The sequence below is a fragment of the Triturus cristatus genome, chromosome 5_2 (assembly GCF_964204655.1).
Source record: "Triturus cristatus chromosome 5_2, aTriCri1.1, whole genome shotgun sequence".
Taxonomy (NCBI): domain Eukaryota; kingdom Metazoa; phylum Chordata; class Amphibia; order Caudata; family Salamandridae; genus Triturus; species Triturus cristatus.
The window spans coordinates 1065751680-1065769385 of record NC_140588.1 but is presented as its reverse complement, the minus strand read 5'-3'; the positions used below and the strand labels follow the sequence as shown (position 1 = coordinate 1065769385).

The 17706-nt window shown below is 47.8% G+C and overlaps 1 protein-coding gene across 1 annotated transcript in view; it reads right to left on the bottom strand.

Moving 5' to 3' along the window:
• The window catches only part of IGBP1 (immunoglobulin binding protein 1), a 111301-nt gene that overhangs the window by 39789 nt on the left and 53806 nt on the right, over nucleotides 1–17706 (bottom strand). The window contains exon 5 of the mRNA XM_085608347.1: nucleotides 891–1003. Within this exon, the coding sequence (XP_085464473.1) occupies nucleotides 891–1003 (113 nt within the window). The remainder of the gene's footprint in view (nucleotides 1–890; nucleotides 1004–17706) is intronic.

Sequence of the window (17706 nt, the reverse complement as noted above, 5' to 3'; positions counted from 1 at the left end):
TCGTGCCGACCTTGGCCTGAAGGCAGAGGTTGTGCCGAAGACAGATTTTTTTTTAGGGACAGTGGGTGGGGGGAGAAGGGGTCTTCTGTACTCCCGTCCCATTGTCCCTGCAGCACATTGTTGTCCTCGAGGACAATCTGCAACTCTGATTCGGAGTTCGACGCCGCTAAAGCCTATTCTTATTCAGCCGCTGAGAGCTCCTCTTCCGAAGAGATCCGGTGTGTCGTCCAACTCTGCCGCTGCTTCTCTCGACGTCGAGCCCGACTATCACGGAGAGTTTTCTTCGATCTGAAGGATCAGTATGTGTCACAGTCTTGCTCTTTGTGCTCTGGAGACGAGCACAATGTACACACCTGATTTCAGTCAGAAACTTTGCGTGGCACGGGGGACAGAATTTGAACCGAGTCCATTCCATCGACAAGGAGCCGGACCGACGCGGATAGGCCGGAAGGCCGCCATCGAATTCCCAATCGAAATGGAGATTTCTTGATGGTCGAGTCAAACCGCAGAGAAAAGGAAACTTATTAAAAAAAAATTAAGTCAAGGGTAGAGTGGATTGAGCACGGAGGGGAACCCGAGGACCGATTCCAAAAAGGAGCGCAATACACGTCCGAACCCGATGGCGGAAAAAAAAAAAACAATCCAACAATGGAGTTGATGCCCATGCCCACTATCACTTAAAGGAGGAGTCAGCTTACCTCGTGACTGGAAAGACTTCTTCAAAGAAAAGCAACTTGCAAACATCCAGACCCAACACTAGATGGCAGGAGTATGCACAGCATGTGATCTACAGCTCACATGCCTCAAACATATGATTTTCTATATCCACCATGTTTATGTTTTCAAAACCACTCAATTCGAAGTGTGAAAGAGACACACTTTGGTCTTACCTTCTTCTCCACGTGGGATCCTTTGGTCAGGCAGGGCACAATGCATCTGTTGCTGGTCGTACCATTCGTCCACAGTCATGGTCGGCAGGCTTGGATACCCAGCACCAAGGACCCTGTCAGAGAAGTACATGCAGTGAATAAAAAATATCTGCAAGAAACACTTCAGCAGCTCCGGTCCACCACAACATATTCAAGTACAAAGCTGGTACTCGCGTACGAGTTGAGTTAGGTCACATGAATTGTTTAACAGACATTGCTTAGGTTTTTTCTAGATCATCCCCCACTTCCCACCAGCCCCGCTTCCCTCGGTTGCCTCACATCTCTGACAAATAATAATTCACTACATATTGCATACCTCTGAGAAACTAGATTACAGGCATTACAATGTAAGCATTCCGAGAGAGATTTACTAAAGCAGTAGTCTTATAGGATCATTATTTGTAAATAAGACAACCAGGGGTTTTACGACAAGCTAGGGGCTGCAGTATGGATGCGGGAAGCACATCTGCCGCTGCAATAGATTTACTTACTCTGATAACTGGTGAAGGTCTGGGCTTTCATTCCAGTATATGTCCTTACTCAAGCAACTAGTTTCATGTTCAGAGCCTTTCACCTCAAGTTTCAAAGGTCTGAATATAAACATCACCTAACCACTGTTTTGATCACAACACACAAAACTTGCATTGAACCAGACTGGAGCCACCGTAGCTGATCTGCCTGCTTGGGGATTTGAGGTGGTGGTTTTGCAAGCGGAGAGAGTATCAATTCAAGTATCTATAAAGTTGAATTAGCGTAAGGCTCAAAGGAAAGGCCAAAGTCTATTGGGAAAGGGAGAGTTATTAGCCCCTCTCGTCTTTAGAATAAAGTCTATCTTTAACTGATAACAAGACTATGAGCCTACGTTTTATGTGTAGTCAGCTTAGTGTTTTTGCACTCGAGCTACTAAGCTTGCGTTTTAATTTTTTAAACCAAATACAGCAATCTTATTAAATTCTAGTGATCCGAATCTATAGTCCTCCTATTGAAGGTATATCATCCAACAAATGCAGAAAAACCATACGCACATATACACAAAACGAAACAGACATTTTCAAAAACATGCCCCAAATAGTTAAAAACTTAATTTAGCTCTGAAATAAGAACGTCTTATTCGCATCAATGGTATGGGTGTTCAGACAGATATTCTACTTTCAATGTCTACTTTTCCAGGGCATTACATTATGCTTTTCCACACGGAACACCAATCGAAACTGCAAAATACATTTTACAATCCATCACTTATTCTCACACTGTACTTCTTCCCGCGTCCAAGGCTGCAACCCAAGGCTGCAGTCATTATGACAGCCTATAGGATACTCTCTCATTAAGGCACTTCTAGCATATGTAATATTCAAGGACCTTTGGATATTTCATTTTGGTTGGAGTGCAAAGTTGACCTCTCACCACTTGTAATATTTCTGATGGCTAATTGATCTTCTCATCTTAGAAATCTCTCCTACTGTCAGACTATGTGGAAACATTTACTGAAGAACCTCCAAGCAGGGCCAGAGCTCCTCCAACAAGTCACCCACTGACTAGATGGGCGACTAGTTGGGAGTGAGGGGTTTGTCTTGGAGAGTCATTTACCGAGGAGCCCACTCCTCTGGACAGCAGACCTCTGTCCCTCACTGCTGTGTTCCCTGCCGCCGATTCGCCTGTTGGTTGAACTGGTGTGATCTAGGGACTTGGAAACATCCGCTTTCTGTTGGTCTTCATGAGGCAGCAGTTGGCTATAATGGTTGCCCCTGAACTGCAAGGTCCCAAAGGAGTTTGTTGCATCTTTGGGCTAGATGTACTAACATTAGGAACACCGATTTTCTAACTGCAATTCTCTACGAATCGGAAAATGTATAAAAATCTTTTGAGGTTCATTATAGATTCCTGCATGGGTCGCAAATAGACCCCCCTCATGCATATTAATGAGGTAGGTCGCAATTAGCGACCCATTAGGAATCGCAGCCATCAAAGGGATGGTTGCCTGTTGAGGTCAGCAGACCACCATGTCTGTGAATGCTTTTTCATAAAGCAATCTCTTCGTTTTTAAAATAAAGCCAGAAAAAGGGATGCATTTAAAAGGAAAAAAATATAACTTTGCAGGTTTATTTTTAGGTCTCGCCTTAGTGGCACCCGGGCAGTCTCTTCGAGCTGTATTCAGGTATGGACTTAAAGCTCCGCCCATTTTCTGCCCATCTTTTCAATTGGCTCCTGTTACTGTCCTTTGTAAATGGTAGCTTTTGATTTGTCAAATAGGCTTTGTAGTCCCTCCTTTTCTCCTGTAGTATCCTTGCATGAGGGCTTCCCTTGTTACAATGCGTTGTTACTCTGGATGTTTTAATTACAGCCTGTGAGCACTATTTTCTCAAATGACTTTCTGCGGTCTGCTGTTGCAGGCAGGACAAGCTCTCCTGCTTTTATTTTTATTTTGTTAACCAGAACGGCACGCCTGTGAAATCAGAGCACAACGGACAAAACAATTCAGTAATTTCAGTAAATACTCCAATGCACCACTTAGCCTCATGATTCAATAAATTAAAATAATGGAGTTGGATTCAACTTCAAATTTTTAGTAAAAACCACTGTGGCGATATGACCAACCATGTCGTTGTGTAGAAGAGGGGGGGAACATTCAGCCCCTTTGCTACAGGCAAACCTCACCACTTCAAAATGCAAAGACATGGAATAGCAGTTGCCGAGTTGAAGGTCCGTTTTCACCAAGTTATTAATTTCACAGTAAAATTACAGCTTTCGGTACAGGTTGAAAGATTGTTTGCATACATGTAAACCTCTCATGCCATGCAGTAGCATTTCATTCGACAACAGCGTAGTTAACCGTGCTCAAGGAAATCGAGTTAGTCAGACTAGCATGCACCTTTGGCATTTACCTCTTATTTACATAAAAGAGGTTCTGTCTGGTGCCCTTTCTTGTAGCGTAAGCAACATGGTACATGGTACATCACAGTTCCATTCTCTCTGGATCCCCTCCTCTACCATCACATGTCTCTGCGGCAGCCACCGCTGACACTCATTTACAGGAACAAACTACAAAAAACTAACCACAAGTCACATTACTGAAAGTTAGAACTATTGCGTTGCAAATGATAGTGTTTGTTCCATTTTTTTGTCAAGAGATATTCCAGCAGTACCATGAGTAATGAAATAAAATCCACAAAGCATTACTACAGGTTACTAGGTGTCCCTGTGGAGTTGTAAATATGTGCCACATAAAATACTTCAACCGTAATTCAATTATAAAGGGAAAGATTGCAGATGAACAATTGTTTCCATTTGTTTTTATTGGAAGCAAGATTTTTGTTAACTTGAGTTTTAAAAATTTACCATTGTTTATTTTAATAGTGCATTTTTTAAATGCAAGCTAACACAAGTATTGGCATAGCCAATAGGTCTCGCCTTTGGGACCTTATAAGTGTTTAGCCATGCAACAGTTGCATAACCAAATACTTATAAGGTACCAAAAGCGAGACCTATTGGCTATGCCAAGCGGCCACGAAAGTGATCGCGATCAAACATCAAAGCGGAAGTGAAAGTGAAAGTAATCGCGGTAAAAGCAGCGCGCGCGCCCGCGCACATGCACCGTAGCTCTAGGCTGGCCTGGTAGCAATTTTTGGAGCCCTCTCAATAAGTCTCGCCAGACCAGCGCATGCGCTGGGTCAGGCGAGACCTAAAAAACACTCACTTTCAATAAAAACAAATGGTAAAGTATGCTCAGCTGAAATTCCTCTTTCTAATTACATTAAGGGTGCAGTACCTAATATGGTTAATAAAGGTCCTTTTACAACTCCACAGGGACACCTAGTAACAACTTCTAGTACTGCACCCTTTCCTTTCTTCATGGATTTCTTTTATTACTTATGCTACTGCTGTGATATTTGTTGATAAAAAATAACGAGCCTTTGCAATGCAATAGGTCTCGCGTTTACGCAAGTTTAAGCTATTGGCATTGTAAATGACAATGCGTTTTATTTATGTTTTAAAAAGCAAAACATAAATAATAAGCCATTGTCATTTACAATGCCAATAGCTCAAACTTGCGTTAACACAAGACCTGCTGCATTGCAGATGGTAGGCATCACGGACAACGGGAGGGTGGGCAGAGGGGGTTTAAGAAGGTACGGACAACAGGAGGGAGGGCGGGGGAGGGTAAAGAAGGCACGGACAACGGGAGGAGGGGGTAAAGAAGGCACAGAGTGGAATAAAGAAGGCAAGGACAATGGGAGGGAGGGGTTGTAAAGAAGGCACCAAAGCATGTTGTGCCTGCAGTAAGAGAAACTCGATGAAGAAAATAGTGCTTAAAGACTAGATAACAGGTACTGTGTAACAACCGAAGCAAAAGGGCAAGTCGCCATGGGAGGTGACAAATGAAGATGCAGTGGTACTAAGGAGGGGCTAACAAGCCTATTTTATGAATCAGACGCCAGCATTTAGGAAGGACAATGACAAGCCAATGGCAAATATGGGGGGAGCTTCCATTCCCTACTCCACAACAAGAAGTCCCGCAGAGCAGCGCATGAGCGCTGACTCTAGGCTCGACTTAAAAATAAAAAAAACATTATTTGCAACGCCAATAGCTCAACCTTCAGTAATGCTAGACCTATTGCATTGCAAATGCTTGTTTAAGATAAGAATAGGCAGTGGTCTTTGGCACCACTGCATGCTCTTAATACATATTTGTTTTCCATTTTCAAAGGGGAAGGTGGCCCCCAGTGGACCCCTTCCCCATTGCGAATGGGTTACCACCAGTTTTAAACTGGTGGTAAAGTATTACTGTTTTGCAACCAGAATTCGGTCGCAAAATAATAATACATACCACACCGATTGGGCATTTAGAAGGGGCGCCCTAAACACACCCCTTCCAAATACCAAATCACAAATGCAGAATGCGATTTGGTAACAAGTTGCTGAATCGCATTTTGTACATTTAAAAAAGTATTTTCCGGTCACAAATGTATGCAACCAGAAAAATGATTTGTACATCTGGCCCTTTGTCCTTTTTAGGTCTCACCTGAGCCAGCGCATGCGCTGCTCTGCGAGACATTTAGTAGGTGGGTTTTCAAAGTGCTGCCACAGGCTTTTGGTGTCCTAAAGCTTGCGTGCATGTGAGCGTGCACGCGCGCAGCCGCCATCTGTCTTTCCTCCGTTGATCACGTTCGAGGGCCGCATCACTTTCATGGCCGCGCGGTCAATGCTTGTTTTTAGTGTGCCGGGTGGGACATGTGATCAGCGCATGTTAAACCTCTTTTTCACCAGCATGTTTTATTCTATTTCATTTTATTTTTCACATCCAAAATACACGGTACTTGTAACCCATTTCGCGACCGCTGTATTTCTCAACTTTTTTTACACAGTCGACTAACACTGTACAAAGATCGGCATCACACAGAGTCCTTCTTTCTTCAACGAGTTTTTTTTAATTTGAAATATTTGCAATTTAGTGATTTTATCCAACATCATCTTCCTTTGTATAATGTTGATGCAACGTGCAATGAATTTCTTGGATGGTTTATTCGGCACCATGAGGGGATTTTTTTTTTTTCCTTTGTGAAAAACTTTATTGTGCAGAAGACCAGCAGTACAAACATGGGCCTACAACCACCAGGGCCGACCGCTAGTATATACATTCCAATTACGTGACATCACAAAGCAGCGACTGATCCCCAGAGGCGCAGCAGGATTACAAAAGTTAGTCTCGGCAACTCAGAAGTTAGGCAGGATACAGATATTTTAAATTTTAAGAGAAAAGAACGAACAAAGAAATAAAACAAAAACAAAAAAACTCAAGGCGCGAAACAATCTAGACGGTGTCAAGCGCCGATGGGGGGACCCCACCATACCAGGTAAAGAATCAGGAGGTCAATAAAGATGACCCGGGGGGGGGGGGAAAGGCAGCGGGGAAGTCAGAACAATCAGCATAATGAGTACAGTATTCCGGGAACCTCAGGATCAGGGGGAAAGAGAAATGTCAGAAGTATCTTCAAAAGGGGGCGTACAAATGTTACCTCGGTAGGCGTTCCACTGACCCCAGATTCTACCCCACGCCCCGGGCTTGCCCCGAACCAGATCTACCGTCTTCTCTCTGAACATGCACCAGTCCATGTTCTCCTTCCACACTGACACGGTGGGAGGCCGTCGGGAACCCCAAAGCTGTGAGATATCCCTCTTTGCAATCATGTTCCCACCGGGCCTGGGCAACGCTGTAATCATTCGGCTCCCATACATTCAGAAAACATCGACGAGCCTCAGGCAACAGAGCGACCCCAGTGACACACTCCATTACCGCATGCACACGGCGCCAATAAGCCGCAACCTCGCGACACTCCCAAAGGATATGAAGGAAGGTGGCGCTCATTCCACAGCCGCGCTTACACAGCCCATCCGAAGAAAAACCCATCACGACCAAACGAGGACCCGTCACATAAACATGGTGAAGAATTTTAAGCTGGACAAGACGGAGACGGGCAGGAATGGCGACCTCCTTCGGGGAGGACAGTGCAGACTGCCAGTCCTCGTCGTCCAACTCCAACCCGTCTCCGGCCCAGGCCTCCCGAAGATGCACAAGGAGGTCCGCCCGATTGTTGATTAATTTCTTATAAATCAAAAATCGTACTATCGGGCAGATGACCATCAAGTATACGGTCCTCGAGTGGTGAAGCTGCGGGGACCGTGGTACCGGCCCTGAAGACCGACAGCAAAGCGTGGCGAACCTGTGCGTACCAGAAGGACTCCCTCTCACTCAACTTATATTCACTCTGAAGCACCGCAAAGGATTTGACCGAACCTTTCACCCAAAGATCACCCACTCTGCTAATGCCAATCATATCCCAGTTCTCAAAACCTTTCGTTGTCCAGAGGCATCCCAATCCGTCCGACGCAAACAAAGGGGTCGCTCGTGTCAGGCGATCATTCCAACGCATGGCCACATTGGCATCCTTCCACACACGTACTGCAATCTTAGTGGGTCCCGTTAGGTTCCTCCCCGCCGTCCGAGAATAGAGCGCTCTGTTGAAGTTGCCACCAGGCAACTGATATTTATCCATCTCGAAAGCCGGATTCGGACCGGGTGCATACGTAACATGGTTGATAGCGGACAGCTGGGAGGCCCAATAGTACCTCCTGATGTCCGGGAGCACAATGCCCCCGTCATACCAGGGGAGAGTCAGTTTTGCAAGAGCGATGCGAGCGCGACCGTCCCAAATAAGTCCTCTGTAAACCCTCTACCTCCCGGAAGTAGGCCGCCGGAATAATATCAAAGGAGTTCTGGAGTGCGTAGAGAAATCGGGGCAGGGACATCATTTTAAAAAGTGCCGCTCGACCGAGTGGCGACAACGGCAACCTACGCCAGCGAGCCACATCCAACTTCAATCGCCGGAGAGGAGGAAGGAGATTATGCTCATGGCGGACCGCCGGGTCCAACGATACGTAGACCCCCAAGTACTTGAAACCGGATTGCGAAATTTGAATGGGAAACCTATTCGGCAAGGGGGGGAAGGCCTCCGGAAATAACATACACACAAGATTTAGACCAATTAATGATCAGCCCGGAGTTTCCCCCGAAAGAAGTGAGGACGTCAAAAAGGACATTAAGGGATTCATGCGGGGAGGTGAGGTACAGAAGAATATCGTCGGCGTACAACGAGACTCGGTCCTCAAAGCCAGGGGCCCACTGAATGCCCTTTATCGACGGTTCCCATCGGAGCCAGGCTGCGAGCGGTTCTAGAGCAAGAGCAAAGAGCAGGGGGGACAACGGACACCCCTGCCTAGTACCCCTCCCGAGAGCGAAGGGCTGGGACACCCTCCCATTGACAACAACCTGAGCTAGCGGATCCGTATATAAAAGTCTCACCCAACTAATAAAGCCCGCACCGAAACCCAACTTCGCCAGTGTGGCCCAGAGGTATGGCCATTCTATCGTATCAAAGGCCATCGTGGCGTCCAAGGAAGCCAAGATGGCCGGCTCGGAAAGGAACTCCGCCCTGGCGAGAACGCCATGCAAACGCCACAGGTTGAGAGCAGTGTTCCGGTGCGGAATGAAACCAGATTGATCCGGATGAATCAGGTCACAGATAACAGCGAGCAAGCGATTAGCGAGGACCTTAGCGAGAATCTTCGGTTCAGCATTCAATAGGGAAATGGGCCTGTATGAGGCACAACGATCACGAGGCTTGCCCTCCTTGGGAATCACAACTATGGTGGCCAGACGCTGGTCACTAGGGAGGGAACCAAGCTCATGCGACTCCAAAAACATATCACGGAGAAACGGTGCGGCTTTATCCGGGCACAATTTGTACAATTCAATGGGCAATCCATTGGGGCCCATAGCCTTACCAGTACGAAGGGAACGAATCGCGGTAGCAATCTCGTCGGCTGACAACGAAGCCTCCATGCACTCTCGATCCTCTTCAGACAGGCAAGGCAGTGCAATGTCCCTCAATAAGGAACGAGAGTCATCCTCATCTCTATCGGACACCGGGGAGTAGACCACACGAAAATAGTCAGCAAAGCACTTCACAATCTCGCCAGGTCAGTCACACGCACACCGTTGGAATTCTGAAGCACAGGGACCACGCGGTTCACTCTCTCCTTATCAAGCCACGCAATCAGTTTACCCGCCTTATCCCCAACATCATACAGTCTACCTTGCTGTTCCCTGTACAGTGTCTTGGCGGCATCAGTAACAAGCAATTTGTATTCAAACTGTTTCAAGCTAAGGGCGTGGAGCCTATCCTGGGTGACACCTGAGTCTAGTTCAGCCTCCAACTCCAGTATTTCAGCCTCCAGCCTCACGACCTCCCCACTCCTAGCTTTCTTGGTCTCCGCTATTAAAGAGAGGGCCTGTCCACGAATAACAGTTTTGAAGGCTTCCCACAGGGACACTGAGGACAAGACAGACCCCTCGTTCTCCAGGAAGTAGTGGTCGAGCGACTTAATGAGGCTGTCACGAGTCTTGGGGTTGCGCAGATGCCAAGGGTTAATAGGGGCGATCCGCCCCGCGGCTTGCGTGCCTGTATCGAAAAGGAGCCACACAGGGGAGTGATCTGAAATGCCCCGGGCCAAGTGTCGAACCTCCCCAACGTGGGTGGACTGGGCCGCGGGCATGAGGAAGTAATCAAGCCTGGAGAGACTCCCATGAGCCCCGGAGTGGAAGGTGTATTGACATTGCGTCGGGTGCATTAACCTCCAGCAATCCACCAGACCAAAGGTGTCCAAAAACCCACCGAGCCATGATTGGGAAACGGGAAGGGCCCTGGGGGGGGGTGGGGGGGGGGGGGGGGAGACGATCCAGATCGCCGGACAGCACAGAGTTAAAGTCCCCACCCATGAGGAGAAGACTATCGGGGAGTTCCAGCAACATCCGACCAACATCAGAGAAAGTGGAGGTCTGGAGGCCTGGGGGCACATATATCGTGACTAAGGAAAGGGTCTTACCCTCCCACCTACCAGTTAGGGCAGCATAACGCCCTCTGTCGTCAAGGATGACATTATCAATCTCTAGTGGGAGGGAAGACCGGACAAGAATACCAACCCCTCTGGAACCAGTGGTGAACCCGGAGTGTGCAACCAATCGGTATCCCCACCTATTCATAGCATGACACACATTGCCGACCAAATGCGTCTCCTGCAGGAGTACAACATCAGGAGTCAAACGACGCAAATATTGCAGTACAACACCCCGTTTGGTACGATCCCCCAATCCATTGACGTTCCAAGATATCAACCTCAACCCACTACCCCCCATCCCCACAAAAGTAGCAGGAGTCTCCCCACAGAGAGCAGGACACCTGAAGCAAAGAAAGAACCAATATGCCACCTTGAGAAAAGAAAACACGGACACAAACACCCCAACAAAAACCCGTTACAATTCCCCCCTCCCTGCACACCTGCAGACTATAAAACCACCCCAAAATGGAGTGTGCCTGTCGCCCTAACAATCCCATTCTACAAAAAGACCCCGGAGGAGGAGAGAGGCCAGTCTCCATCCGCCACCCAGACGCGAACTACTAGAAGACAAAATATACAAAAGAGGTAAAACCCAACTGAGCAATGTCCAATTATCAAGGTTCGGGACCGAAAGGTCACTTCTGTGGAGGCTCACCACCCTCGGCACCGCCAGGGTGCCCCGTTCGATCGCCCTGACAAGGCAGGGAATCCAACCAGTCACTCACATTGTCCGGTCGTTCGAAAAAGAAGGTCCGTTCCTCAAGTTCCACTCGAAGCCTGGTAGGGAAAAGCATAGCATACTTCAAGCCCAGGTCCCGGAGACGTCGCTTAACCCCCTGAAAGCCCAACCTCTGTCTCTGAACAAGTTGAGTGAAGTCCGGGAACAAATTGACAGAGGAGTTTTCAAATTTCACCGGGCCGTGCACCCTCGAAGCCTGCAAAATCGCATCACGGTCCCTGAAATGAAAAAGTTTAGCGATGATAGGCCTCGGGGGAGCGCCAGGCTTGGCCATACCGCCCGGGACACTATGTGCACGCTCGACAGCGAAAAACTTGCTGAGTCCAGAAGGGGCAAGATGGGTAAGGATTAAATCTTCGACCAGGAGGTCAACAGAACGAGTCTCGGGATTCTCCGGAACACCTATGACGCGGATGTTGTTGCGTCTTGCCCTGTTCTCAAAATCCTCCAGCCGATGGGACATCAAGTCGTTGGCCGATTTCAGAGCGCCAAGGGCTGTTCGGAGTTCCGACACCTCGGCCGTGAGGCTGGAGGTCTTCAAGTCCAGTGACTTCACCTTCTCGTTAGTTTTAGACAGGTCAGCCCTGATTAGAGTGACATCGATGGCGACCGTGTCAATTTTACGAGCCAGGGCCTCATACTGCTGGCCGATGGTCTCCTTCATGCCGGTGATGGCGCCCATAATGTCCTGCAGGGACAAGTCACCAGGGGCAGATGGGTCTTCTCTGGCGTCCTCCGGGGTACTGCTGGAGAGCCCGGGGGATCCTTTGGCTTGAGTATAGCGGTCCATAACATTTGTCTGAACTGTCCCCCACGAAGAGACGTCTTGGTCTTCCGCTTCTCGGGTTCACCCCTGCCCGCCATGGTGGAAGATGCACCCCGGAGGGACCCACAAGACCGAGCGAAAACGGCCGCCCGCAGGTCGGGCACCGACCGGCCAAGAAGCTGGCTCGTGGGGTCCGGAGAGTGTCGCGACTCGACCCAGTACGCTGTAATGAGGAGGCAGCGATGACACCAGAAGGGGACTGGACTGGTCCCCGGCCGAGCGAAACAAAGACTCAGTGAGACCATGCCAGAAACCGAAAGTGAAACCGAAAGTGGGGATACGGCCACTGGTGAGGTCCCAATGCCGTTGTTGTTCAACTACGTCCCGGCTCCACAGATCACCAAGTCCCCGGCACGGCCTCAAGGTGGGCCTCAAAAGTTCAAAGTGCTGTAATTTCGGTCGCCCAAGTCCGATTCAAATTCTGGAAAGAGTTATGGACTCAGTCTAGGTTCACCTTTGAAAGCCCGTCCAAGAAGTCAGGATATCATCAGGATAAATTACGAGGAGTGGCGAGGGTCCGGGGAGCCCTGTGCTCACGCGACCATCTTGGATGCGCGCTAAGCTCCTCCTCGAGTCCTCCTTTCTTTTCACTCATTCCCTAACGTTCGGGCACGCACAATGAAGCACGTTTAAATACATAACTTTTGTAGCACGGAACACTTAAAGCTCCGCAACGAAGGAAACTTTTTAGCAAAGCCTCGGGTAAGCGAAACCCTTGGGGCATGTGGAAATAACACGCATCATCAGCTCTTTTTGATCATGAATATCATTTCTTTTTAGATTTCGAAATTTAGCGCTTTGCAACGACGAACACACTATATACTTAATTTTGCCAAGACGGCAGGGATTCAGTATTTCAGAGGTCAGAGTCTGCATTTTTGCATATCGATATCTGGCAGTAGGTCACGATCGTGGTAGATAACTCGCAAGCACTTACTATTCACCAATATCGGTTGTGCACTCTCTCTTTTCGGTATTGGTTTGGCAACCAATCCGGGTTTCATCTGTCTTTCATGTGCTTTTCAGTTGCATTTTGGGAGATGGAGTTCCTCTACACAGTCAGTCAAATGTTAGCTTCTCAGCTACAACCGAAAATCCGACACTCAATACTTTACAGCCAAATTCTCTTTAATCTGCTGGGCAATGAGGTGCTCACGCCCCAAGCAGTTCCGACTTCAACAGCAGCAAATGTGATTTAGGACAGAGGGTACACACGAGCAGACAGCTCATTGTTTTAGGTCTTGCTGTTTTACCACTGTTTAACGAAAACAGCTTTGCTCTTTATGAGACTTCGAGATACGTGATGTGCCGCCTACATTCCATGCATTGGAACTAGGAAACTTGACTTTCAATCCCGGCTTCCCCAACTGTCAGCACCGCGTGATGTTGGTCAGAGCAGATTCTCTCCGGTTGCTTTTGCTCCCTGGGCTGCCAGAATATGCACTTGTGGAAACAATCCGCCTACCCCTGTTTTAGTTCTAGGTAAATCATCAATTATTCTGTTGAGCACAGAAGCGCCCAGAGGGGGTTAGGTTTGCTTTTGAGCGTTATAAATCTTTTCTCTTCCCTCCCTGCTCTTTTCCACCAGTGCATGTTTCTTCCCATCCATTCTATATGTTTATTCACTTTGCTGCACAGACTGCAAACCTATTTTAACAAAACACCTTCTTGGCACTGTCTGGGGCAGAAAGACAGATCATTGAATGGGGTCACCATCTCTGCTCTCATGACCCCTGCCAAGGTGGGGTTGCGCCTTTCTGGCAAGTAGTTGTATAAGCTGGCACAGACGGCGAGGGCTTGGCTTTAATGCCCCTAGCTGGCACTGAACACACACCCTCCCTGCCAGCATACTTTTACTGTGTAATTCTGCCCCTCTGCGCTTTACAGTGAGCAGTTTGCAACGGATCAAACCAGGCGCGCAGCGCCCATTGGGATCAAAGGGCTTCAGTCCACCCCTCCCCCCACCCCCGTGTGTGGCAGCCAGGGCTGAGACAGCTTCCCAGGAGCACACAGCCGCACCAGAGTACTTCACAGGTCTTTAAAAGACCATTTGCTTGTAAGTGAGGCTTCGTTTTTTTCCCACCCCTTCTAGAGCCTCTGCATCTCCACTCTACTGGAAGAGTCGGCCCCCCTGAAATTTTTTTTTAGCCCCCCCGCCCTGGAAATTTGCCTTTAGGTGCGTCCCTGGATCAAAAAAAAAAAAAAAAAAAAAAAAAAAAAAAAAAAGGGGGCAACCGAGCAGTGGGTAAACTGAAAGAAAGGCAAAGATATTTGAAGGCCCCCAAGGCCTGCAAGGGGGCGGGGGCCAGGTGTCGCAAGAGCAGAATCTGAGATTTCTTACTTTTTAAATTTGATTCATGGCAGTTTGGATGGTATGTTTTTTCGAATTTCTTGTTGAGAGTTAAAAAATACAATTTTCTGAACATTACCTAAAGCGCCTAGAGGCTCTTCTGTTTGTTTCGCGAGGCTTGCAAGACCAATTAATCATTGTAACCACAATTATAACGCAAGTCTGAGACAAGGGCCCTACATGTCATTTTGGGAGTGTTCCATCACATATCCTTTTTTATCAAAGATTGTTGCCTTCACTTTTATTTTCACCGTTTATATCTGTACGTATATAGTAGGACCTATGGAATAGATCTGAAGTACATATGTAGGACTTCGGTGTATCTAAGCGATGTGACCGCTCTGAGGTGCTATACACGTGCACTATGTACCAGAAACATACACTAGGTCTTCCAGAGATTAGACCTCAAAATGTAATTCTTTTTCACATGTATGCATTGTATGTATTGTTATAGCGCTTAGTCAGAAAGACAACATTTGTGGTGGTCAGGGTAGCAGGGGCGTGCCTGTGTTGTGGCAGTTATGAAGTTGCTGCATTATATTCTGGTGGTTAGTCTTGTGGCACCGCGGTCGAGAAGGGTGTTTCTCCGTTTCCTACTTGGCCCCAATTGTAGTGTTCGATGATGGGCTGACCTGCCCCAATTCTTGCATCCGTTTGAAACATATGTGACGCATGGACTTTAGGGATGGAGGAAATGTCATTAATTCTAAACATTTTGATGGAATGTTCTAGGAAGACTTGTACCTGGATCAACTGGTGAAACTAACTTGTTGCACGAGTGGATTACACAATAGATTTCTCAACATCTTTTCTGCCTTGAAGAAGTCCATTTGTGGACGAAACGAGTTGGCTGGTTTTTGCTCTGCACATATGAAGCAACCTTAAAGACAATCATTGGCATAGCCAATAGGTCTCGCCTTTGGGACCTTACAAGTATTTAGTTATGCAGCACAATTTCCTTGGTGCAACAGCATCAACTGTTGCATGGGTAAACACTTATAAGGTCCCAAAGGCGAGACCTATTGGCTATGCCAATGCTTGTTTAATTGTTGCTGTGTGTTGTCCACTGTGGCGGTGAACAGTTGTTCTCTATTGAAGGTGGTGTTGATTATATTAGCTTACACATTGTTCTTACACCCCGACACTTGCAGCTAAGCAGGCCTTCTTAGGCTTGTACCCCGCACCAACTGCCAACTTGTTAGGGCTGCTGCATCTAGTGCCGACTTTAGGCACGCGTTGGCTATTGTTTTTCTTCCTCTACGAGCAACAATGTCTTTTTCCCACTTCCCACTTCTTCCCAATGTTAGTGGGATAATCTGTTTAAGAGCGCAGTGAGTTGGCGATATGCCATTGCGTTGCAGAACCTCTTTCAAATTTTTACCCCAACATCTTAATACTTAGACTCTCCTTTTTGGGAGATGGTCCAGATGAGGAGACACTGGTCTCCTTCCTTGCAGGGGTCACAATTCCAGTGTCTCATTACCTCATATGTAGGAGGGTCTTTCAAATAGTGTTTGCATTTCATTTCCACTCTCTAGGTTACTAGTTTGCAGGTCGCCAGGTCTTTAAATACCTTTCTTCCCTGGGTAGCCCTGTGATCAACTGACACTTGCTTTGTGAGGAGAGAAGTGAAATGAAATACCAGCATTTGTAAAGCGCACAGCTACCTCCGGAGAGGTGTCCCGGCGCTGGGGGCCATCGGGAAGATTAAGCGAACTATTGCCCAGAGTCACATGGTGCTGGGCTAACCTGCCACCAGCGCTGGGGATCGAACCGTGAACCCCGTGGTCCAGAGTCAGGCACCCTGGCCACTGCGCCACACCTCTTCCACAGTGAGTGTTTCTAATAAGAAACAGGTTTGTGTCTTTTCTTCCTCCAGCGGACCCCATATTTGTCCGACGCACTCTTCACCACTACGTTATACTTGCTAATATCATCCAGGGGGGAAGACTTTGACGGGTACATGTCAACTCTCTCTACTTGTGAGTCAGTGTCAAGATCCTGCAATTGGTCCTGGAAAATTACCCAAGCCTTAGGGTCTTCCTCTTCGTAGAACATCTGTTCTTCCTGTGTCTCTCGTATGTTTAGAGGTTCATGGTCAACAAGCTTTGCGTCCTAGTAGCTATTCTCCATTGCAGGTTTCACTGGGGGTTCAAAATTCCAGAAGAAAGCATCAAAATCCTTTTCCTTCTGTAGGATTGCGGCCATCTTGGCCTCAAGTCACTTCCTCCTTCGCTTGACTTCGAGCGCCCTCTCTTTGGCGTGGAGCTGAGGCAGCAGTCTTTTCTTTGTCGCCGAGGTTTTGGCTGCCAGCGTCTTTATATTCTTCTGCTGTTGGTAGTCTATCAATGTCAATGTTTTTTTTTGGGGGGGCATACTCTAGTGGCGTCTTTAGAATGGGACCCGTCAATCTCCTCCTCCTTTGACTTGCCATCGAAGAGTGCTTTGGCGCCAAGACAGTCTTTGTAGGTTTCAAGCCTGAAGCCTTTGGCTAAGTTAACTCATGTTTTTTGTGCGTTTCCTGCACACACCTCTCCTTCGGCTTCTTCTGGGACCGCTCCCGTTCATCGTTGATGGTCCCCACCTCAGCATCAAAGTCTCCCTGAGCCAATTCGGCTTCCTCCTCACTTGACAACCTGAGGTCCCTCATGACGAGCAGGCTTTCTTCTGAGCTTGCATATTTTAGTGTGCATGTCTCTGCTTCTCCATCGTTCTAAAGGTCTTTGGCTACAACTTGGCACATGCTTCAGAACCCTCGGTGCTGTGTTCCTAGGTAGGCCAAGTTTTGACCAACCAATCAGGGGTTGCAAAGCGTTTGCTGAAAAGTCAGGTCTTGAGGGCCTTTCTGAAGGTGTTCAGAGAGGAGGCGAGTCTGATGTCTGTCGGGAGCTCGTTCCAAGTTGTGGCCGCAATATGAGGGAAGGATCTTCCACCTGCTCTGGCTCTGTGGATGCGCGGGGTTTCAGCCAGTGCAAGGTTGGAGGATCGGAGGTTTCTTTTGGGTACGTGGATGTTGATCCTGTCGTTGAGGTATTTGGGTCCAGTGTTGTGTAGGCATTTGATGGTTGTCTCTCAGGGCAAATTTATTGCAGCACTGGGGAAGAAATCTAAAGGACTTATTACCCTTAGCCCACAGCGATTGCTGCCCTAGAAGGGCATTCTCTGACCAATCTAGTCACCATGTGTTCCACAGACTTCGTTGTTTTTTTTGCTGGATTTCGGTTACCCTCCTCCTCTTTCTACGTGATGTTGATTGCACACTGATTTTCTTTCAGAATTATCTCAATCTGTCGACCTTCTACTTCACTTTGGTAGAGCTGTTGCTTTCAGACCCCCCAAAAAATCTGAAGATGGCGACCACACACAGTGACTTCCTGGCAGGCATCTGACATCACAAGAGGGACAGATA